Source organism: Oppia nitens, unplaced genomic scaffold (assembly GCF_028296485.1).
Source record: "Oppia nitens isolate AA-2021 unplaced genomic scaffold, nextdenovo-longstitch-racon4-pilon3 scaffold26_pilon_pilon_pilon, whole genome shotgun sequence".
Taxonomy (NCBI): domain Eukaryota; kingdom Metazoa; phylum Arthropoda; class Arachnida; order Sarcoptiformes; family Oppiidae; genus Oppia; species Oppia nitens.
The window spans coordinates 870,797-898,043 of record NW_026533206.1 but is presented as its reverse complement, the minus strand read 5'-3'; the positions used below and the strand labels follow the sequence as shown (position 1 = coordinate 898,043).

General features: G+C 19.6%; 3 protein-coding genes across 4 annotated transcripts; 2 read left to right on the top strand and 1 right to left on the bottom strand.

Annotated features, from left to right (window-relative positions):
- Nucleotides 1–179: 179 nt before the first annotated feature.
- On the top strand, nucleotides 180–6,115 carry LOC128954336 (synaptotagmin-9-like). Its single transcript, XM_054299912.1, has 4 exons — nucleotides 180–1,102; nucleotides 1,744–2,069; nucleotides 5,131–5,251; nucleotides 5,709–6,115. The coding sequence occupies exons 1-4, from the start codon at nucleotides 409–411 to the stop codon at nucleotides 6,113–6,115; spliced, it is 1,548 nt and encodes a 515-aa protein (XP_054155887.1). The 5' UTR covers nucleotides 180–408.
- Nucleotides 6,116–10,763: 4,648 nt separating this feature from the next.
- Nucleotides 10,764–17,057, top strand: LOC128954280 (maleylacetoacetate isomerase-like). 2 transcript variants are annotated; one of them, XM_054299858.1, is made up of 4 exons: nucleotides 10,764–11,004; nucleotides 11,113–11,164; nucleotides 11,809–12,135; nucleotides 16,617–17,057. In XM_054299858.1, the coding sequence occupies exons 1-4, from the start codon at nucleotides 10,990–10,992 to the stop codon at nucleotides 16,928–16,930; spliced, it is 708 nt and encodes a 235-aa protein (XP_054155833.1). In that variant the 5' UTR covers nucleotides 10,764–10,989; the 3' UTR covers nucleotides 16,931–17,057. The 2 variants fall into 2 exon arrangements, with proteins under 2 accessions (XP_054155833.1, XP_054155832.1); XM_054299857.1 differs by having other exon boundaries at nucleotides 10,764–11,010.
- Nucleotides 17,058–25,516: 8,459 nt separating this feature from the next.
- On the bottom strand, nucleotides 25,517–26,573 carry LOC128954267 (uncharacterized). The gene is made up of 3 exons (XM_054299842.1): nucleotides 26,396–26,573; nucleotides 25,744–25,881; nucleotides 25,517–25,669 (listed from the first exon to the last, which is right to left on the bottom strand). Exons 1-3 carry the CDS (start codon nucleotides 26,487–26,489, stop codon nucleotides 25,533–25,535), a joined length of 369 nt encoding a protein of 122 aa, XP_054155817.1. The 5' UTR covers nucleotides 26,490–26,573; the 3' UTR covers nucleotides 25,517–25,532.
- Between the last annotated feature and the right edge of the window lie 674 nt (nucleotides 26,574–27,247).

Here is a 27,247-nt window from a genome sequence, read left to right as displayed (position 1 = left end):
AGAGAGAGAGAGATTGTATACCCCATAGAGATAATACAATAATAATAATAATAATACTTTAATAATAAGCCATAAGCTCTCATACATTACTGTATATAACAACCCATATATTATATCGTATATATATAATGTATAAACTGCTGGATTGACTGACACATAGAGAAGCAATTATGTAATTAATCAGAGATTGTTTGTATATATATATATATACTGTATATCCATAAATCATCAATGAATGTGAGTGTATGTTTATGGACAGGTAGTTCATAATAATCATCGGGGTATTTACACACACACACATAGACATAATAATCATCACTCATATAGCCATAGCAGCAGCACATATATATGTATTGAGACACCAGTCATACCTAAACTGTATAACTAAACTATACATTTAAAAAAAAAATGGTGTTTATATTAACCGATAGCGAAAAACTAGTTATCATTATCATTGCCTCATCACTGTTCCTGTTCAGCCTAATACTGACCATTTGTTTTGTATCACCTGTTTGTTGGCTACACCGATGGCTTATAAAGGCTACCACCACTGCCTACAACTACAATAGTGCCAAAAAATTGGGCACAAAAAAAACTACTGGTACTACTGGTGCTGGCGGCGATAATAACTACATGAGTTTAATACACTATACGCCACAACAACAGCTAGTTATGACACAGGAGTCCAAACATTTTCAGCTATCAGTTGTGCCACACTATGGCTGCTTAGCCGCCGAAACTACCGGTGCTGACAACAGGGGATCAACAACACATCGGTCATCGAAAAGCTTTTCCGATATATTTGACAACAAAAATAAGGCCAAAAAACAGTCGCTAACGACCACTACTACTACTACTACGGAAAACAATGGCTGCGGCGGCGACCTATCGGCGGCGGACATACCGAAGCTAAAAGATTGCGGATTCATCCGATTTACCGCCCGTTACGAAATGATTGGCCAGTCTAGCTGTCGGCTAATCGTCCGAATCGACGAGTGCCGTGAACTACAACAACGTGACTATTATGTCGACCCCTCCTGTTATGTGTCGGTAATTTTGGTCGGTTTGAAAACCAGGCGCCGAAGTCTAATCAGTAATAAAGGTATTGAATTCATTGAATGAATCAATTGTTTTGTTTATATGTAAAGAATATTCTGTTGTATAACAAAAAATCTATTGTTATTAAAGTGTTGGCAAAAAAAAGAGAAATTTATAAAATAATAGACAAATTTCTAGAAAGTTTCTAAAAGAAATTTCTAACTATTGGGAGTAAAAAATTAATTAATTAAACTACAGTATGATATATATATATATATATATATATATATATAATAAAAATGATGAATACAATTGTTTACAAAATTAATTAATTAAATGTTTTAATTAAAATTAAATTAATCACATTTGTATACTGTATTATTATACTATACTGTATACAGTGTATAAATAGTATTAATATTATATCTAAAATATAATATTACAATAACTATAAATATGGGGTTCCCATAGTACTGTATATAACAGTTAATAATAATAAGTTAGTAATATAACAGAAAATTTCTATAGAAATTTATTACTGAAAAAAAAAACAATTTTCTAGAAACTTTCTCAAATAAAAAATTTTTATTAGAAACTTTCTATTTGCCCATCTCTAAATTGTTATATTAAATTAATTACATATTTGTTTGTTGCTTATGTATGTCAAACACCTACACACACCTACACACCTATACCGATAACCAGCCACTCCCAGTGCATTATATCGTACGGCTTCGGCCAAGAGATGCCTTAACCCTGTATTTGGTGAACAGTTTGTCAGCCAAGACCTGCCAAAGAGTATACTAAAAGATGGTATATTGAAGTTCAAGCTGTTTGACGACGAAAGGTATGCCAACGATATCTGTTTAGGCGAAGCGAGTCTACAGCTAAAGAAACTGATGGACAGTTCATCGGTGTCGACATCAGTGTCGACATCAGTGTCCACGACATTACCGCCGATGATGACGATGACTACGGATAACCAGATGACGATGACTACCCGTGAGCTGACACTAAGGCCCTGTAAAGAGGTTTGTACTCAAAACAAAAAAAAATCAATTAATTATAAATTTTTATTTAAAATAATATATACATTGTCTTAAAAATAATGTCATATTTTTATTTTTATTTTTAAAAAAAATCTATTATTTTATATAATACTATTATTCTACTATAGTAATAGTAATCATCTATTAATTAATTAATTATTCATATATTATAATAATTATTATTATTTATTAATAGTCATGTACTTAAAATTAATAGTCATTAGATGCATATATATATATATATTCATATGTATATATATATATATATATTCTCATATGTATATATATATATATATATATATATATATATATATATATATATATATATATATTCACTATATATAAAGTATATATTGATTATATAAAAATTTGTTTTGCATAATAATAATACTAATAATAATAATTATTATTATTAATTAAATATATATATAAGCTATAAATAAATATTTTCAATACTATTTGTTTTAATAATAATAATAATAATAATAAATGCATGTCGTGTTAATGACAATTTTGTTTTTTTTATTTTAATTTAATAGGATTTTTAACAAATCGTAAAAATAGATAATTAATTTGTTTTATTGATTGGTTTATTTTAGTATTATTATTTTTTTTTTGATTGACTAATTTAAACCTATTTTTTTAATGATCAAAATCAATATTATATAATTATAATGACATTTGTATACTTAATTTAATTAACAAAAAAATTGCACATATATTATATACTTTATATATCTATATAAATATACATATATATATATATATATATATATTGAGTGTATTATTTTTAGACATAAATTAATATATATATATATATATATTTTTAAATATCATTGCTAATATTAATAAAATTGTTATTTTTAAACAATAATTTATATATATATATATAAATTTATATATTTAGCAAAAATAGATTGAAAATAAACCCAAAAAAATAATTTTATTATTTATAATTAAAATTTATTATAATATATATATATATATATATATATATAAAATTATTTTTTTAGTTTTATTTTCAATCAATTTTATTTTCCGTAGAAAATTAGGATTGAAATAAAATACATTTAATTTAATATCTATTTGTTTATTTGAATATTAAATTTTCTAACTAAAATAATTTTATTTTTTTAACTAAATACAGTACATGTATTTTATTACCAACAGAAAATAACAAAATAATAATTGCATAGTAATTGATATTTATTATTATTATTTTTTTTTTATTAAAATTTCAAATATATATTTTTATATTTTAATAACTAAATTTATTTTAAAAAAATATAATAGCTATATTATTATTTAGTAGTAATGTTTAAGGGGCAATTTAATAATAATAATATTATTATTATTTTGAAAAAAACATTTTTATTTATTTATACATGTATTACAGTTTATATATAAATAATAAATGTCACACTTATACATAATATATAATATATAGTATATATTATATAAAGTAAGTGTATTATTATTATTATTATCAAACATATAAATGTCATCATAAAAAACTAAAAAAATATATATAAAAAACTAAAAAAATAAAAATGTTTGTAGTTTTAGTTTTGTTGCATAAAAATTGAATTCTAGGAAAAAAAATAAATAATATTTAATATAACATTTCATATGAATTTAATTTGAAATAAATTATAAGAAAAACTATTAATATTATTATAAATAATGCAAAAAAAAATTTTTAAGCAATTTAGTATAAAATTATTATTATTATATATTTTTGTTTTGTTCAAAAACTATTATAATTCAAACTAAACCAACCATGTTCAAATATATATATTAATAAATTAAAGTAAATACACACACACACACACACACACAAAATAATTAAATTAAAAATTTTTCAACACAAAAAATAAAATTAAAATTAGTACAGTATATACTGTGTATATATAAATAATTTAATGCTTAAAGCAAATAATACAATACCATTATAACAAATACAGTATATATATAGTGTAGTATACTGTATATATAGTTTATGGATATGTTGTTTATACCCAAAATTAAATTATATATATATATATATATATATATATATATATATATATATATATATAATGATACACACAAAAAATTTCAATGTTAATATCACATGTATAACACCCACACACATAAACATAGATCACTAAAAACATAGACATTAATATCAATTGGATTTTTTGTTATATATATATATATGTACTGTTTATATATACAGAATATTCTGGTATTTACTTAAATATATTATATATTAATATATTATCTCTATTGAGACCAACAAACTAGAAATCTCTTATAACATTGAAATTATTATTATTATTATTTTGTTGGTGTAGTTAATGTCAGCTAAAAAAAATAAATCAATATTTAATTTTAATTATTTTTTTATATAGTTTGTTTTAGTTATTTAGACTAACTTTTTTTGTTGTTGGTTTGTTGTTTATCTAAAGTGTACCCGTATAAATATATATAAAGTTTATAAATTTATATTAATTATATATCAAAGTTTAATATATAATTAACAAACAAACAAAAAAATAGTATATAAATTGACTCTCTCTCTCTCTCTCTCACCCACTCACCCTCTCAATCACTCACACACTCACTCACTATTTTAATTGATATGTAAATTAGATTATAATTTATTTAGTTTTTTTTATTATTAGTTATTTAGGAGAAAATTAAAGTATTTATTTATTTTTTTTTTGTTGCTTACTATTACTATTACTAACAATAAATACTATATTTTACTTATAATTACTTAAAATTGCAATTTAATTGCAATTAATTTTTGTAATTTTTTTTTTTTTGAATTGATATGTTAATTATTAATATATATATATTATAATTTATTTATGCATTTTATAAACAAATTAATAATTTAAATATATATATATATACTAAAAATAATTGACTAAAAAATCGATAGATATTTCAAATACAAAAAAAAATATTCTATAAATTGTTACCAAAATAAAAAATAATTGTCAATAAATAACTAATAATTTATTTAATATATATTATTTTTATTTTAATTAATCAGTCAAAAGGCGAACTACTTGTTGGGCTCTGTTATCTGCCGACATCCAAACGGGTGACCATTTCGGTAATAAAGTCAACATTAAGTCACTCGTATCAGATCCAGACATCTTCGGCAACAATATGTATGTATTATTCAAAAAACAAAAAATTCAATTTAATTGTATCACCAATTAATAGCTCTCTCTCTCTCTCTTTCTCTCTCTCTCTCTCTCACTATTACTCTCTCACTATTACTCTCTCACTATTACTCTCTCTATTACTCTCACTATTACTCTCTCTATTACTCTCACTATTACTCTCACTATTACTCTCACTATTACTCTCACTATTACTCTCATTATTACTCTCTCTATTACTCTCACTATTACTATCACTATTCCTCTCTCTCTCTCTCTCTCTCTCTCTCTCTCTCTCTCTCTCTCTCTCTCTCTCTCTCTCTCTCTCTCTCTCTCTCTCTCTCTCTCTCTCTCTCTCTCTCTCTCTCTCTCTCTCTCTCTCTCTCTCTCTCTCTCTCTCTCTCTATGTCTGTCTTTATATAACAAAATAATCTCTTAATATATATCATATACTACTAAATAGGTTATTACGTTCGGGTATTGTTGTTCATCGATGGTAAGCTGATGAAGAAGAAAAAAACATCGACAACCCAGAAGCTGGTTTGGGGTGACTCGGAAATCATGACCTTTGACCTGATGTCCTACGATTTAAGTCAATCGTCGGCATCGGTGGCCATTATGTTTGTCCTATCCTACAAACAAGAGTCATCGCAATCGCCATCGTCGCCGGAAACACCGGTAGCAGCGGTGGCCGCAGCCGCGGCTACAGGTGCCGCGGCTGCCGCTACTGATGGCGGCGCCGCCGCCGCCGCTAACAATGACTCACGAAAAGACCGACATATCGGTCAGTTTGTTTGCGGCCAACAATTGTGGCAACAATTGAGACAACAGCCGCGCAAACAGTTGACTAATTGGCATAAACTCTATTGAAATCATATATATATATATATATATATAAAATTTAATAATAATTATTATGTGTCGGTAGCTATACATACCATACCATACCATACCTTATAGTTATATATATATAGAGAGAGAGAGACATATTTAATAATAATAATTATCTGTTAATATGATTATTAAGTTTTTTTTGGTTATTAATAAGTCTATATGTTTTACGAGTAATTTTTTTGTTGTTGTAATAGATTTTCAAAAAAATTAATTAATTAATTAATTGTATTATATATTTACAGAATATTCATTACAGACTCTATATATTTTCAATTAGTTGTATAAAAAGAAAAGTTTTGATTTTTTTAATTATTATTGTCTGAAACATACAAAATATGATATAATTTGTATTTTAGTTGTTGTTGTTGTTGATTGTGTCGATTGAATTCATATACAAAACAAACAAACAAACAAAACGATGATGTCTTAAGAAGTGGCCAAACATTTTTTGAGTGATTATAAGAGAGAGAGAGATAGAGAGAGAGAGAGAGAGAGAGAGAGAGAGAGAGAGAGAGAGAGAGAGAGAGAGAGAGAGAGAGAGAGAGAGAGAGAGATAGTAATAGTGAGAGAGAGAGAGAGAGAGTAATAGTGAGAGTGTATTGAAACTTAACTGTGATTTTGTTAAAAAAAATAATAATAATCATTGAATCTATTATATTGATTATCAATTGTCTTATATTTTGTTTTTATTTTTGTTGAATAAAAAATCCATTTTTTATCAATAAATATTTAGTTAGAGAGAGAGAGAGAAAGAGAGAGAGAAAGAGAGAGAGAGAGAGAGAGAGAGATTAGTATTCATAATATATAATTATTTATTAATTAATTAATTAACTAATAATAATAATAATAATAGTAAAATCACAAATGTATATCATTTTATTATACACTTTAAAAATTAATTATATTATAAAAATAATTTTTACATTTTATTGTTATAATTAATATTCAATATATAATTATCAACAAACAAAAAATACAATCATATTTACACATATTTTTTAAATAATGTTTTATTGTTATCATAATTGTTGTTATTTTTTATTTAATTTTTTTCATATTTTTCATATTAATATTATATTAATGTAAAATATATTTGTGTGAAATATTTGTTGTATCAAACAAATTATAAAAAAAACATTGTCATAATAATTAGTATTATTATTATTATTATAAATGTTATTATATTATTTCATATATGTTTATTAATAAATAAATTTAAAAAAAGATAAATCTAATAAACAAACTTAAAAAATAAATAAATTTTATTTATTTATTAAAACAACTACAAAAATATTAATAGATAACAAAATTTATCAATAAATAAAAATTTTAATAAAATTTTAAATTTTATTATCTAATTGGATAATATAAAAGTTATGTTTAACTAACTATAAAAAAAATTAAAATCTAATATTTTTAGGTTTTTCATACAAAACAAATTAATAGATTAAAAAATAAAAATTTAATAGAAATGTTATAATAATAATAATATCGATATTTGTTTAAACAGTTTTTTAATTGTTTGTATAAATTTATTTATTCAAATAATAATAATAATAATAGTTATTATTATTATTATTAATGTTTTTTTAACTTGAAAAATATAAATCAATTTTTTTTTAATTTTGTTATTTCAAATTATAATTTTCAATAAACTATTTCAAACCATATCATACGATAACCACTGTATTAACCCTATATTTTAGATAATTTATAGACAAAACAATTTATTAATATATATATAAATAAAACTATAAAACTTATATAAATATCTCGTTATATATTTTATATTTATCAATATTTTCCCATATATATATTAATATATATATGTATATATATATACATATATTTGTTACAATTGCTAATGTATTAATACTATAATTAGAAAATAAATTATACTATTATACTAATATATATATTTAATTTGTTTTTAAGTATTTAATTTGTTGATTATATCAAAACTTAATTTACAGATTAAATAATGTTTGCTTTAATTATATAATATATATATATATATATATATATATATATATATATATATATGAATATTATATATAACATTATATTTATAATTTTCTGATAAATTCAAAGAAAATATATTATTTTATAAATAAAATACTTGATAACTAATATATATATATATATAATAATATGTATTATTATTTGTGATTATATGTTTGTCACACAACTTTTTTTTAAAAAACAAATTAATAATATATATATATATTATAATAAAAAATAATCTTAATATTAATTATTGCTTTTAAGTATAAAATACAAAAGTGTTTTTCATGAGAATTATTTTAAAATTATTATCAAAATATTTTTTTTGCTATCAAATGTAAATATATTGAAAATAATATTATTTTTATTAAATAATAAAAATAAAGACTTGTCATGATATTATTATATCATATATTATTATTAAATTTATTATATTATACAAATGATAGTTAATTTTTATTATTATTTAAATAATAAAATACTTTTTTTTTGAAAAAATAAGTTTTATTCAATATATTTACTCAATTATTAAAAATTATTTTTTTGTAGTTATTGTTTTGTATTATAATTACAATACATAAAAATGATATATAAAATCATTATTTTTGATTATAATCTTATTTATTCATTATAATGACAATTATATATATATATTTTTTTAATTTAAAGATTTTATTTATCTCATATAATATTAGCAATAATTCAACTATAATTTCATCATTACTTATATATATAAAAAATATATATACAGTATATATATATATATATATATATTATATAAATAATATATAATATTATTTACATATAAGTACCGGTACTTTACTTTACTTTTTTAATAATAACTGATTATTAGTCTATAATAATAATAATAATTTATTTATATAAAAAAAATAAAACACTTCAGACAAAATTGATTAAATAAATGAAATTTTTTAAAATTTATTTATAGAAAGTATAAAATATATAGAAATTAAACAAAAATTTTTTACAAAACAAACAAAAATTTTTTACAAAACAAACAAAAATAAAATTAATTTAATATTTAAAATGTTTGGATTAATTTAATATTTATAAAAATTATTTTTAGTTATATAATAATTATATATTTTTATATATTAATTAAATAATAGTTAATTAATAGTACAATAATAGTTAATTAATATTTAAATATTAGTTAATTAATTGTTAATTAATAGTTAATTAATTGTTAAATAATAGTTAAATAATAGCTAAATAATAGTTAATTAATTGTTAATTAATAGTTAATTAATAGTTAAATAATAGTTAATTAATAGTTAAATAATAGTTAATTAATAGTTAAATAATTAATTAACTAATAATAATGTCCGATGAAACTGAAAAACCTAAACCTAAAAAACCAATTAATTGGGAACAGGAGTCACAAATCTGGAGATATACTGTTGTCGATGATATCGATTCACTAGCCTGTGAACCGTTAGCTAAAGCAGCTACCGGTGCTGTAATTGGTAATGTAGTTTATGGCCAATTAGTTACTATCAAACCGTGTACTGTTGGCTGTATAGCATTGGCCGGTGTTTGCCATTATTTTGTAAGTAAAATAATAATTAATTAAAAAAAATTTTTTTTTATACATTATTATCATATAATTAACAATTGATTTTATTTTTTAAAATATTTATATGTTTTGTATCTATTATTATAGTGTATTAATCATATGAAACGTATACCAGTTAAATGGTGCAAATAAATAGTGTAATACAAAATTATTTAATTAATTAATTAATTAAACAATAAGTATAATAATCTAATTTAAAATTTATTTTGTTATTAATTGTGTTTTTTTGTTGAAAATTATAAATAGTTAACAACAACAACAACAACAACAAATATATTCAATTAATTTTGTGGTTGAAAAAAAAGTTATTTAAATAAATATTATATTATAAATAATAAATCTTTATAAACAAAATATAAATAATTTTCTAATAGTTTCAAAAAAAATAATATTTTATTTTTTAAAAATAATATATTTGATTATGTTTTTCTAAATCAATTAAAAACTAATTAATAATTATAATAAAACAAACAAAAAAAATTTTATAGATAATTAGTTTAATAACTTATTTTTTCAAAAAAAAAATTTATTTGTAATCTATGAGACTCTTAAATATACATTGTATTGATATATATATTGATATCTATATATATAATGTAAAAATATTTACTAAATAAACAAAATAATTACTAATTTAACAGAAAATTTATTTAATTTATTAATTAAAAAAAATGTTTAACAATTAGCTTAAACGTTAGCAACAATTTTATAAATAAATAAATAATAATAATAAATTAATTAAATACAATAAATATAAATACAAAAAAATATAATATCATATATATACTATTCTAGATATTTATTTCAGATTACAAACTAAACTAAACTTTATATATAATAATAATAATATTATATATATATATAATATTGAATATTTTCAAAAAATAATAAACTTGTTTGGCCTTCAATATGACATTTTTATTTAAAAAAATAAATTATATACAAGGCCTGGCATCTAATATTATATATATACTGTATATATATATATATATATATATATATATTCCAGTAACTTTACTGTACTGTTGAAGCTCAGGGAGGCTTGTAGTTGACAACAACAACATTGTATAGTATAGTCATGTACTGGCTATAGACGACACCATTTGATTTGATTTTTGAAAAATTATTTTATAAAAATATTAATTAAATTAAAATTAATTTAAATTGTTTATCAATTGTTTTGTTAAAATTTTAGTGATTTTTTTTAGTCCACACATATATTATAATTAGCAAAAAATTTTAATACATTATGAGTAGTGCCAAAGTAATTGTAATTTTTTGTTATAATTTAAATATTATGTAAAAAACTAATTATTTAATTAATTATTATTTTAACTATCATTATCTATGGTATGGTTTGGTATTTCTATAGCCAATACTCTACAGTTACTACCGGAGCTCATGTTCGTGGAGAGTGAGGACAGGTATGTCTAATATAATATCTATATATCGGATGATATCATATTTAATTTAATATTAAAATTTTATTTTATATAGAAATTATTATCAATGTATTAATTTTAAAAAAAATTTTGTTTATAAAACATAAATACATTTTGATTTTTTTTTAAATAGTAAAAACATACATAACGTTTAACAAATCAATTTATTAGTTAATATTATTACATATATATATATAGATATAATTTAATTAAATTAATCACAAAAAAATTAATTGGAAATTAAAATATAAAATTAAAAAGTTTTATTATTATATTAAAAATTAAACTTTATTTTGTCAACAAAAAAAAAATAATTATTATTTTAGTAGAAAATTATTGATATAATTAATACTAAACAACAAAACAAAACAAAATAATATAATACTATAATTAAATTTAATTAATAATAAAATATTAATTAGAAATTAAAATATAAAATTAAAAAGTTTTATTATAATAAAAAAAAAGTTAAACATATTTTGTCAAAAAAATACAAATAAATAAAATAATAATAATTATTATTATTTAAGTAGAAAACTAATAATTAATGCTAATTAATATCATAATAATATAATTAAATTTAATTAATTAATTAATTATAATTTTTGTGGACATCATTTCTATAGCACTGGCATTGAAAGGCATCGACTATGAGTACAGACCAGTAAATCTGGTTAAGACTGAACAATACTCTGAGGAGTTTCGCCAATTGAATCCCTGTCTACAGGTGCCGGCACTGGTAGTTGACGACAACCAAGTGCTGGTTGAATCGATGGCTATTATGGAATATTTGGAGGACCGGTACCCGAATCAGGGCAGTCGACTGTTACCCGAGGACCCGATTTTGCGGGCACAGGTCAGGGCTGTGGCCTTGACTATTGTGTCGGGTATTCAGCCGCTCCAGAATCTGGGGGTTATGAAAAAAGTCGACGAAATTTGTAGCGAAAATAAGGGTAAGTATTTAAAAAAAAATTATTTAATTTTTTTAGTTTTTTAAGTTTTAATGTGATATAAGATTTTTGAGATTTTTATTTTTTTAGTTAGTGTTAGTTATTGATAGAAAATTTATATATTTTTTTTGTATTTTTTGTTTTGTTTAGTAATATTTTTTGTTACAGTATTTTATGATAATTTTTAATAATATATTTTATGTAGACTTTAATATTTTATTTATTTATGGTGGAAAAAATATACGGAAATATTATTTTCTTTTTTTTATAAGTACAGTATATTTCGCTTATTATTATTTTGTGTTTTATTTCAATACACATACACATACACATACACATACACATACACATACACATACACATACACATACACATACACATACACATACACATACACATACACATACACATATACACATACACATACACATACACATACACATACACATACACATACACATACACATACACATACACATACACATACACATACACATACACATACACATACACATACACATACACATACACATACACATACACATACACATACACATACACATACACATACACATACACATACACATACACATACACATACACATACACATACACATACACATACACATACACATACACATACACATACACATACACATACACATACACATACACATACACATACACATACACATACACATACACATACACATACACATACACATACACATACACATACACATACACATACACATACACATACACATACACATACACATACACATACACATACACATACACATACACATACACATATACACATATACACATATACACATACACATACACATACACATACACATACACATACACATACACATACACATACACATACACATACACATACACATACACATACACATACACATACACATACACATACACATACACATACACATACACATACACATACACATACACATACACATACACATACACATACACATACACATACACATACACATACACATACACATACACATACACATACACATACACATACACATACACATACACATACACATACACATACACATACACATTATTCAAATTACATATATTTTTTATTTATACTGTATATTTTGAGATAGTAAATTTTAAATATCACTTAAATAAATATTTAATATACTTTATATAATTTTATTTTTTTTAATATTTTATTTGAGATCGTGATATAATTTAATCCAAATTTATTGTAAATTTTTTTTAATAAAAATATTCAAAAATATATTAGTATTTTTTTATATTAATCAAACATGTAAACAGTGTGCAAAAAAATTATTTAAATATCTAAACTTTAATATAATTATTAATATTATAGTACTTTAAATAAAAATTACTAATAATTTTCATTTTACACAACTATTTCACACAATATATTAAATACTATATAATTAATGATTTAATTATATATATATTTTTACTCACAAATCTGTACAAACATTTTAATTTGATAACAAAAACAACTATTATTTTTATAATCTTTTATATATATATATAATATAATAGATTTAATTATTATATGATTTCAGAAAAATTTCAGATATTTCGCAAAATATTTGTTATGTTTTTTTTATATATTTGTTGATAAAATAGTTTTAATCAACAAAAAAAACACAAAAAATGTTAGCAATTTCTATGCCTTTACAATATATTTATATATATCTGTATAATAATAATAATACAAATAATAATAATAATCAAAAAAAATCTTATGATATCTTTCATGACTTATTATTATTATTATTATTATTATTAAATAAATCAAAACATTAATTGATTGATTGATCAATCAATGAATTCATGTTAAAAACTTAAAAATTTTATGAGAAAAAAAATTAATGTAAATAATAGATAATTATTTCAATTATTTATTTTATTGAATTAATTAATTAATTAATTAAACAAATCTGAAAATCTAAGATAAAAAATATTTTAATACAAATATCTATTTTAAATCTTTTATACTCAAAATTAATTTATTTATTAGTAATTACTGTTAAAAAGATTAGTATTTTAATTATAATTAATTATTGAATTTTTGATATATAAATATTTAAATTTAGTTAATTAAAAATTGTTTTAGTTGGCAAATAAATAAATAATAAATTATTGTATTGTTTTGTTTTTTTTGATTGTAAAATGTAATGAAAATTTATTATTATTATTATAAACAAAATATACTTTTTACTTAAACAGTAGAGATAAACAAAAAAATTTAAAATTATTTATCCAAAAAATATATTAAATTAAATAAAATATATTTTTTTTATAGTGAGAGATACGGAAATAAATTTCCATTTACTTTATCAAGTGTTGTATTGTATATAAAATTTATATACAAACTTATATATACAATATGTATGTTATAAATCTTATATACTATCTATAAATATAAATGATAAGCCAAACACACACACACACACACATATATATATACATACATACACACACACATACACACACAGATAGACACACATACACTCACATACACTCACATACACACACATACACACACATACACACACATACACACACATACACACACATACACACACATACACACACATACACACACATACACACACATACACACACATACACACACATACACACACATACACACACATACACACACATACACACACATACACACACATACACACACATACACACACATACACACACATACACACACATACACACACATACACACACATACACACACATACACACACATACACACACATACACACACATACACACACATACACACACATACACACACATACACACACATACACACACATACACACACATGCACACACATGCACACACATACACACAACACACACACATATTATACATACCTATTCCCCAGTGATCATCAATATTTTAATTTATTATTAAATCACATTAACTAAATTAATGGTTTATTTGCATTGATATATGAAAACATGGGATTAAGGTATAAATATATATATAATTAAATTAAATGAATAACAATTATATAGAAAAAATAACAAAATATTTTAAAACCCTGGGATCAAGTTTTTTTTATGATAATATTAAATGTCATATATTGTATAGTATACTACTGTATATAAATTTTATATACAGTAGTATTCACTGTATATTTTGTTTGTTGAGGTTTATGAGGTTATTTTTTAACAATTGAATATTAAATAAATCTTTTTTTTTATTTATTTTGTTTGTTTTTTTCTGGTAGTAATGTGTTATATATATATATACAGTAAGTGTTATATATATTAATAAACAAAACCAACAAAAAAGTTGTTTTTTATTTTATGATAATTAATTGGTTTTTTTTGTTGTTGTTGTCAAATATAAACACCTAAAATATTTTTTGTTTGTTTGTTTGTTTTGTTAATTTATATGTTATGTAATAAATCATACTACTAGCCCACACACACACACACACACACTTATAATTTATATAAATTATATATATATATATATATACTATCACACCTACATAAGCATCCAATTTATACAAAATTTGCAAATTGATATATCTATCGAGATTATCATTTAATTATGATTTTTATTTTATTTTGCTTTTTTTAATCAAATAAAGTAAAGTAGATAGTTATTAACACACACACACACACACACACACACACACACACACACACACACATACATACATACATACACACACACACACACATACATACATACATACATACATACACACACACACACACACACACACACACACACATACATACACATACACATCTAAGATAAATTACAAGTAATATACTGTATATATATATATATTATATTATATAAATTATATACAAAAATTAACTACAAAAATTATATACAAAAATTATATACAAAAATTAAATACAAAAATTAAATACAAAAATTAAATACAAAAATTAAATACAAAAATTAAATACAAAAATTAAATACAAAAATTAAATACAAAAATTAAATACAAAAATTAAATACAAAAATTAAATACAAAAATTATATACAAAAATTATATACAAAAATTATATACAAAAATTATATACAAAAATTATATAAATTATATGCAAAAATTATATACAAAAATTAAATACAAAAATTATATAAATTATATGCAAAAATTATATACAAAAATTATATACAAAAATTAAATATAAAAATTAAATACAAAAATTATATATATACACTAAATATAAAAAATCAAATATTATGTTTGAAAAATATCACTTTTTATATTTATAAAAATATCTGGTATAATAAACAAAACAAAAAAACAACTAAATTAATTAAAAATAATTTTTGATATAATTTGTAAACATTATACATATATATACAGTATTGAAGCACCTGTATGTCCATGTCCTCAATCATCACAACAATTTGATTGATTGATTGATACCCCTGTGTGTATATATATATATTAGATTCAGCCAATCATGGTTTAGCTTGGTCAAAATATTGGATTGAAACCAAATTCAAACTATTGGATAAATTGTTAGCCCAGACAACCACCAGCACCAGCACCAGCACCGCAACCAACGGTGCCAAGTATTGTGTCGGTAATCAGCTAACAATGGCCGACCTATGTCTGGTACCGCAGGTGAACAATGCCCGACGTTTTGGTGTCGATGTCGAAAAGTTTCCGATAATTTCCTCAATCAATGACTATCTGTTGGCATCGGTTGACGCTATTAAACAGTCACATCCTGACCGACAACCTGACTGTCCATCAAAATAATGAATAATAATAATGACTGTTGTCTTCAAATTCAATACAACAACAAAAAACAACAAAAATTGTTTTAAATATTTTATTTTTTGCTTTACTATACTATTATACTATTATATCTAATTATTATTATCAATAAAATAAATATACAGTATATATATAAAACATTATCATAAAATGTGTATATAAACTACTGTATATATATATATTCAATATAATATTCAATATATATATGTTTTACATGATATAAAAATTTTTAAACAAAATATTTTATGCTATATCTATATATATATATATACAATATATTATACAAACTTTTTGAGATAACAAACATTATATCAAATTTATTATACAATTAACAGTAATATACTGTACATTTCAACATAAACTTTTTGTCCTCTACAACTTTTCTATTGGTGACCGCAACATCTGACCAACCATATTCGAGATATGGCTGACCGCAGCATCATTAGTTATAAAATACAAGTTTTAATTTTTTTATGTGGTCCCTAGTGGTCAGATATTTTTTTTGACCATACATTTCAACATAAACTTTTTGTCCTCTACAACTTTTCTATTGGTGACCGCAACATCTGACCAACCATATTCGAGATATGGCTGACCGCAGCATCATTAGTTATAAAATACAAGTTTTAATTTTTTTATGTGGTCCCTAGTGGTCAGATATTTTTTTTGACCATACATTTCAACATAAACTTTTTGTCCTCTACAACTTTTCTATTGGTGACCGCAACATCTGACCAACCATATTCGAGATATGGCTGACCGCAGCATCATTAGTTATAAAATACAAGTTTTAATTTTTTTATGTGGTCCCTAGTGGTCAGATATTTTTTTTGACCATACATTTCAACATAAACTTTTTGTCCTCTACAACTTTTCTATTGGTGACCGCAACATCTGACCTACCGTATTCGAGTATTAGCCGACCGCAGAATTTCCCATTGCTGACCGCAGTTCAGTCAATCCCATTTTTTTGACTTTGTGTTTGTGTGTGTAATTAATTTAAGGTTTTATATTTTATTTATTAATTTATTTTTTTTGTTATTATTATAACAATAGTAACAATATCTGTTTGGTTGTATCTGTGTATATATGTGTATATGTATGTATATATGTGTGTATAAGTATATCTATGTATGTATCTGTGTATATATGTGTATATGTATGTATATATGTGTGTATAAGTATATCCATGTATGTATCTGTGTATATATGTGTATATGTATGTATGTGTGTGTATGTATATATATATATATGTGTGTGTGTGTGTGTGTATGTATGTATGTATGTATGTGTTTGTATGTGTGTAAATAAATATTTAATTTTCTAACAAAACATTTCAATCATAATCAAAAAACATTTGTTGTTTATTTTTGTTATTATTATTATTATTATTATTGTTTTTTTGTAATCTTAACTTTTTTTGTGTGTTTAAATTATTAATTACTTTTTTTCTAATAAATTTATTATACAATATATATATATATATATATCAGTATATATATACAGTAATATAGTTTTTAAACTGATTTTTTACTAACAAATATAAATATTCTGTATATATAACTAAAAATTTATTTTTTAATAAATGATATTTTTCTTTAAAGTCTATGATTAATAGCTATGAAATTAAAATAGACTTAAATAATAAATAAATAGTGAAAAGTGATGTCAAAAAATACATTATATATATATAATAATTATTTATAAATTATGAGTTTAGTATAAAAGTTTTAAGTTTAAGTGAATTAAATTTTGTTGTATTATATTATTTATATTAAATATTTAATAAATTTGTTATATTTTTTATTATTAAATAGTATATAATATTAAATCGCCTTTTATTTCAAAATAAAATATTTATTTTTAAAAAAAAAATAATTATAATGTTTCTAAAAAATATTATATTTTATAACAATTTTTTTTCAATTGAAAACACTTGTAATTTATATTTTATTTATGAAAAAAAAGTATACAACAGTTGTATAATAAAAGCAAATTTTAATTTATATAATAAGTATTATAATAATAATAATATCAAATATTTCGTATTTTTTTGTTGCATTAAATTTATTACAATTTTATTTTTAAACAACAAAAAACATTTTAATTATAATAAATCAAATAAAACACAATAAATGCATTAATTATTTTTTTTATTTCTGTAAAATGTTTAAAACATTACATTACTATTATATTAAGCAATTTATATACAGTTTATTATCAACAATTGATATATCAATTTAAAATAAAAGTTATATATTTATTAATTGAAAATACAATAAAAAAAACTAAAATACTTTTTTTATTATATAAATTTAACTAATATATAAACTAAATAATGATTTTTTGTGTTTTATTTTATTTTTTTCTAACTATTTTATCTATAGTTCATAGTTCGCAATATATATATATATTAATAGTTTGCGAAAACATTATTATTATATTTGTTATATTTTTTTATTTTTGTTTTAATGATGACATGAGTTATGATGATATAAAGACATTACATATATAGAAAAAATCATATATTTTTTATAACAATTTTATTTTATGTTTTATTTTTTTATTATCTATTTTCTATATGTCAACTCTCTTAAGTTATATATTATATATTATATATATGATTATATATATATATATATATATATATATATATATATATATATATATTTAAGGTAACATTTGTGATTATTGACTAACAAGCTTAACATATAACCTAAAATATATTATAAATTATTTTTATTATTATTATTATAGTTAAAATCTATGTTTAAAAATTGTTAAAATAAAATATCGATACAAATAAAACAAATGGATTTTGTCTATTATTTTCTCTCAATTTATTATTTTATAACTATATTTATTATATATATATATATATATATATATATATATATATATATATATATATAATAGATTACATCCACATAACAAAAAATATTATATAAAAAATATGTTAACTTTATTATAAAATTAGTTTAAGTTAAACTAATATTATATAGTATATACAGTATTAATATTTATTGTATTATTAGTTAAATAAAAAAAAATTATTTGAATACAATTTTATTAAATAAAATAATTAAAATTAAATAATAGTTTTTATGGTATATATAATATTTTATTTAAAACTAAAAATTCAATTTAAATTCACTTTTAAATATATATTTACAAAACTATTATTTACATGTTATTGATATATATCGATATATATCTAATAACAACAACAAAAAATATTTTATATTCAAAATAATAATATCAAATCCATTGTTTTCAAAATAAAAAAAACAAAATATTATTATGATTTATATTATAGATATTGAAACCAAAATAAAATAAATAAAAAACAAAACAAATTGAGATTTATATCTATAATCCATTTCTATGTATTATTTTTTTTTAAAAGACAACAAAATAATAATAAATTAAATACAAAAAAATATTTAAATATATATTTTAAAAAAAGTTTAATACATATATAATAAAAATACCAAATTTATAAATAAAATAAAAACTATTCAAAAGTTTTATAAGTTATGTTTTGTTTAATATATTTAATAAACATTATATTATTAATAATTTATTATTATTTTATGTAAAATTATAAATCAGATAATTATTGATAATAATATTTGGTTTAATAAGATAATAATAATATAATAATAATAATAAATTTACACTTGAATTATATATATATATATTTTAAATTTATTTATCTATTAAATTCATAAATACTAAACTCAAATAAATAAAATATTTATTATTATTATTAAAATTTATAATTTTAAGTTTTAAAAAATTGATATAAACCTAAATAACAATAATAAATATAATAATAATAATAACAAAATAAATAGATAAATCAAAATAAGCATGATAATTTTTTTTAAAATAAAAATCATCATAAATTTAAATATTTTGTATAAAATGTAAGTATAATAATAATAAATTCATTATTCAATTATTATTGTTATTCAATACAATAAATATAATAAATAACAAAAAAAAATGAATCCTATTTTTATTTATGTTTGACTGAATGATACAAAATATTTTTTTTAGGATTTATATTAAACAAACTTTATATATATATATGTTATATACTTATTGATAGATAAATAAAAGTTTTGCATAATTTATACTTTATTTATGTATTTAAATATATTATTGAATCTAATAAATTTACATAACTAACTGTGTGTGTGTATGCATGTATGTGTGTGTTTATGTATGTATGTGTGTGTATGTGTGTATGTGTGTGTGTGTGTGTGTGTGTGTGTGTGTGTGTGTGTGTGTGTGTGTGTGTGTGTGTGTGTGTGTGTGTGTTAAATATAACTAATAAATCAGCATAATTTTTATTTAATCATATACTATGGCACTGGGATTAAATTATATTACTACAGTATACAGTATATAATTTATAAAGCTAACTATTGCATGCATACATACACACAAACTTTAAAACAATAATTCAATAGCTTTTAATCATTTCAATGGTTTGTTAGATTTTTTTTTTTAATTAACAAATTTTAGTTAAACTAAAACTTAACATACATACATATATATATAATTTTACACACACATACACATACAAACACATACACACACATATATACAAACACATACACATATATACACATACATACACATACATACACATACAAACACATACACATATATACACATACACATATATACGCATACACACACATATATATACAAACACATACACATATATACACACACATACACAAAATACACACACATATATATATACAAACACATACACACATATATATATACACACATACATACATAGTAATCAATCATAAAACTGCATATGCAATGTGTTTTTTGATGACACCGACATTAATGTATTATTTATAAGACATACTATTTTTATATATACTGATAACAACCACTGGTGACTAAAGATAATTATTATTAAATATTATTATTATTATTATTATTATTATCAACAAAAATATGAATATTCCTTATATATAATATATAAATTTATTTTAATTTATTACAGAATATTCTTGACATAATTTATTTTTAAAAATATATATATATATTATGGATAACATATATAATGCACTATAAAATTGTTTTCATATAATATGTAGTACTAAATGTGTAATATGTTTAATAAACTACTTGTTTTTTATTAATATAAAAATAAATATGATTTTATTAATTTGAAACTAATATATCATTTAATAAAATACTCTAATAATAATAATTCATTTTTTAAAAATATAAAACACTTAATAATATTATTATAAAATATTTCTTATATATTTTAATGGTTTTTAATGGATTTTACTTTAAAATATATATATTTATAATATTTTTAGTGAATTTTTTATACACAAAATACTAACAATAATAATATAAACTTAATTTTTATTATATAAAATTGCATTGATTTTTGATTGATTGCCAATCAATTGTTTTTCTACAAAAAATAATAAAAATAATATTAAAAATAATTTTTACCTATTTTTAAATACCTTTTAAATTTTTAAAATAAATAATTGTATAATAACTACAATATACAGTATATAATATTATATATTTTAATAGAAAACATTTTTAATATTTAATATAATTTATAGTATAATATATTTTTATTTACACAACATTTATTTAATTTATGTTTTTTTTTTGAAAATATATTATATAATAGTAAACAAATGCTTTATATTTTTACTAAATATTTTTGTGCTAAAATAAAATAAATATTTATAATAATATAAAATACTATACTAACATATAAATTATATATATATATATATATATTATAAATTCAAAAATAAATAAATTATACTTATATTATTAAATTATAACAAAACAAATAAATTATATATAATTTACAGTAATGTCTAAATTGATATAAACCATGAATTGTTAATTAATTTTTATTTTTATATTTTAAAAACTAATAATTAAAATAAAACAAATAAATTTATTTTTCAGAGTTATTGTTAAGTATAATTTATATTAATTATAATGAAATAATTTTAATTTTTAATTTTATTTTATAAAATTAGATTTGGAAAATAAAATTTTTTGTTTATTTTTGACAAAACAATAATTTAATTATTTTTATATTTTAATGTTTATTATTATTATTTTTTTTAAAACAGACATTAATTACATTAATTATTGTTGAAAATAATAATAATTATTATTATTATTAAATAAAATTAATTTTTTTTAAATAAATAAATAGTAGTTATACTCTATGTATAATTTATTAGATAACTTATATATACAGTATATTCAGTATATATATATATATACAGTATATATATCTATATGTCCTAACCATTAGTAGTTATTGAGGTTGTATTGAAATTGGCAGTGAACTGGTTAGCCATATATATTGATCCATAAGCCCGGGAGCAGCACATCCATGGCAACATTGATTTAGGTTTTATATTATATATATATATATACAGTATATATACAGTTATATCTATATATATAATATATTGTGAATCTTATATCTCAATGGACATCACAACTAACAATGAATAGACAACTTGTATCTAAAAGTTGTCAAACAATTTTATGGACTTAACTGTACTATACATACAGTATATATAAGCCATAGTCTAGAATAATAATAATAATAATAATAATAAACTATAAATAAAATATAAGATTTATATATATATAAGATTATAAAATTATTTATTTATATATAACTCTTTATAAATAGTTTATATATACAATATATATATTTAATATTATATTTATTTATATTATATTATAAYAACATTAGTTAATATATTTTTTTACAAATATAAGTACAATATATTAACTATWTTTACTATATATATATATACAGTATATAAATCATAGATACAACTAATAATGTAAACACAAGTAAAAACAATAAATAAATAAATAGTTTTAATATATATATATTTTGTTTTGTCTATCAATTTCTATACTGTATATAAAAATAACTATTATTTAGTTATTATATATACTGTATATGTTTTTATTTGCAATCAAACAAAAAACTAACTAAATATAGTATCCATACATTCAATGTCTATCATAATACTACTAAATGTATCTAATCTTTTAATAATAATAATAATAATATATAAATAGAAAATAATATATATATATATATATAATACTAAAACTAGTTGTTAGATATTATACTATATATATATATTTATATATATATACTGTATATATACTGTATATATACTGTATATATACTGTATATATATTGCTTAATAATATAATGTTTGTCTATCAATAAGTAGAAAATAAACTGTTTTTTTTGATGATTTAATTTAAGGTTTAAGTTTCTTATACTTAAATATACTGTGTATATATATATACTATTAAATAAAATTTTTAAAAATATAATTTAATAATAATATGATAGCAATGACAATATGTATGTTTTGTTTGGATAATTATAGCAACAATAAAATAATATTATTATTATTAAAAACTAAATATTGTATAAAGTTTTTAATACATTAGGAAACAATTTTATTGATACTATTAAGTAATTATTTATTTATTTAATTTTATAAAGAAAATAATATAATAATAAAACAACAAAAATGAATCTTATTGTATAAAATTATTATSAAATTATATTAAAATAAAATGTTTTAATAATTTTTAAAAAATAAATTTTTCAAATTATTACTATTTAAACTAAGAATATTATATATAAGGTTTATATAAGTATATATATATATATATATATATAATATTAAAATCTACTATACTATCAGTATTTATTTTATTTTTAAAAAATAACATGTTAAAAATTATTACAATAAAATAACTAGTTAAAATTATTACAATAAAATAACTAGTTAAAATTATTACAATAAAATAACTAGTTAAAATTATTACAATAAAATAACTAGTTAAAATTATTACAATAAAATAACTAGTTAAAATTATTACAATAAAATAACTAGTTAAAATTATTACAATATAATAACTAGTTAAAATTAATACAATAAAATAACATGTTAAAAATTATTACAATAAAATAACTAGTTAAAATTATTACAATAAAATAACTAGTTAAAATTATTACAATATAATAACTAGTTAAAATTATTACAATATAATAACTAGTTAAAATTATTACAAAATTTTAACATGTTAAAAATTATTACAATAAAATAACTAGTTAAAATTATTACAATAAAATAACTAGTTAAAATTATTACAATAAAATAACTAGTTAAAATTATTACAAAAAATAACATGTTAAAAATTATTACAATAAAATAACATGTTAAAAATTATTACAATAAAATAACATGTTAAAAATTATTACAATAAAATAACATGTTAAAAATTATTACAATAAAATAACATGTTAAAAATTATTACAATAAAATAACATGTTAAAAATTATTACAATAAAATAACTAGTTAAAAATTATTACAATATAATAACTAGTTAAAATTATTACAAAATTTTAACATGTTAAAATTATTATAGAAAATAGCATTTAATAATAGCWACTAAATTTAAAAAATCAATTAATATTAATTTGTTCCAGATCAATTTTTTATCCACTTAAATATCCGATGCACCAATATARCCCGGGCACATTTCCGCCCAATCCTTATCTTGTTGGCCATCATTTTTCATGGCCTCCATGATTTTTTCGCCGTCAACATTGGCCGCTATGCCGACAACAACACCGGTAGCAACTAATAATAGGGAAAAAATTATAAATATTTATTATTTTAATTTTTTGTTGTTGAAAATTTTTATAAATACTTACTACAAACACCCGGATCCAGACAACCGGGACTTATGGAGTTAGCAATGTTGGCAACGGTAGCACCCATTGAACCGCCATCGAGACAGTCCTGCAGACAACCCGTGGCTCCCGATGCGCCAATTGCTCCGCCAATTGTTGCTAGATACAATTATATAATATATAATATATAATAATAACAATAATAACAATAATAACAATAATAACAATAATAACAATAATAACAATAATAACAATAATAACAATAATAACAATAATAACAATAATAACAATAATAATATATAATATATATATATTATATATATATACCCATATATATTGTTTACCCAATCACATTTTTAAAATTTATATATATATATATATATGTATATTTTAAAATATGATTGGTCAAACAAAGTTTTAGGTTAGGTTAAGTTAGGTTAAGTTAGGTTAAGTTAGGTTAAGTTAGGTTAAGTTAGGTTAGGTTAGGTTAGGTTAGGTTAGGTTAGGTTAGGTTAGGTTAGGTTAGGTTAGGTTAGTTTAGTTTAGGTTAGTTTAGTTTAGGTTAGTTTAGTTTAGTTTAGGTTAGGTTAGGTTAGGTTAGGTTAGGTTAAGTTAGGTTAAGTTAGGTTAAGTTAGGTTAGGTTAGGTTAGGTTATTCTAAATAATAACATACCACAAGCTGCTTTCTCTACGGAACTACAGTCCATACTATTGGCAATATTAATTGCTTTTCCTGCATCGGTAATTGTATTTTTAATTGTAGACATTATTATTAGAGTTATATTTTTTATTATTTTATAAAATCACTAAAATTTATGTTTTTTTTATTTAGATACTCTCAACTACACAGTAATTAATGTTTAATAAAATAAAGTTTACATGAATTTATATATAGATAATAATTAATAAATTTTTTTGATGGTGTAATATATTTTATGTGACTGTTAACAATATTATCACAATATATATATATATATATATATATTAATTTATATAAAAATATTTAATTTTTTAATGGTGTAATACATTTATGTGTGTGTGTGACTATTTTTTTCATGATATTATCAAATTATATGATTAGATAAATATATATTAATATAGTCACAAACATAAATGTATTGCATTATTAAAAAATTAAATATTTTCATATAAATTCATACATAAATCATAGCAACTTTAATATTTATTAATAGAAAAATGTTAAATTAGTTATTTTTTGATATATTGAAATATATATATACATATATATATATATATATAACTAAATTTAATCAATTATCAATACTAAATTGTCTAGATCACTTATTAGATTTAATTTTATAATATTATTACCATTATTATATATATACTGTATATATATATATATATATATATATATATATCATTAATTAACAATAATAATAATAATAATCTTTATTTCACATACTTGTTATGAAATACAATATTCTCATAATAATATACAATAATATTTGACGATAAAATATGTTAAAATTATTTTTAAATTACATATTTATTTAAAATAACA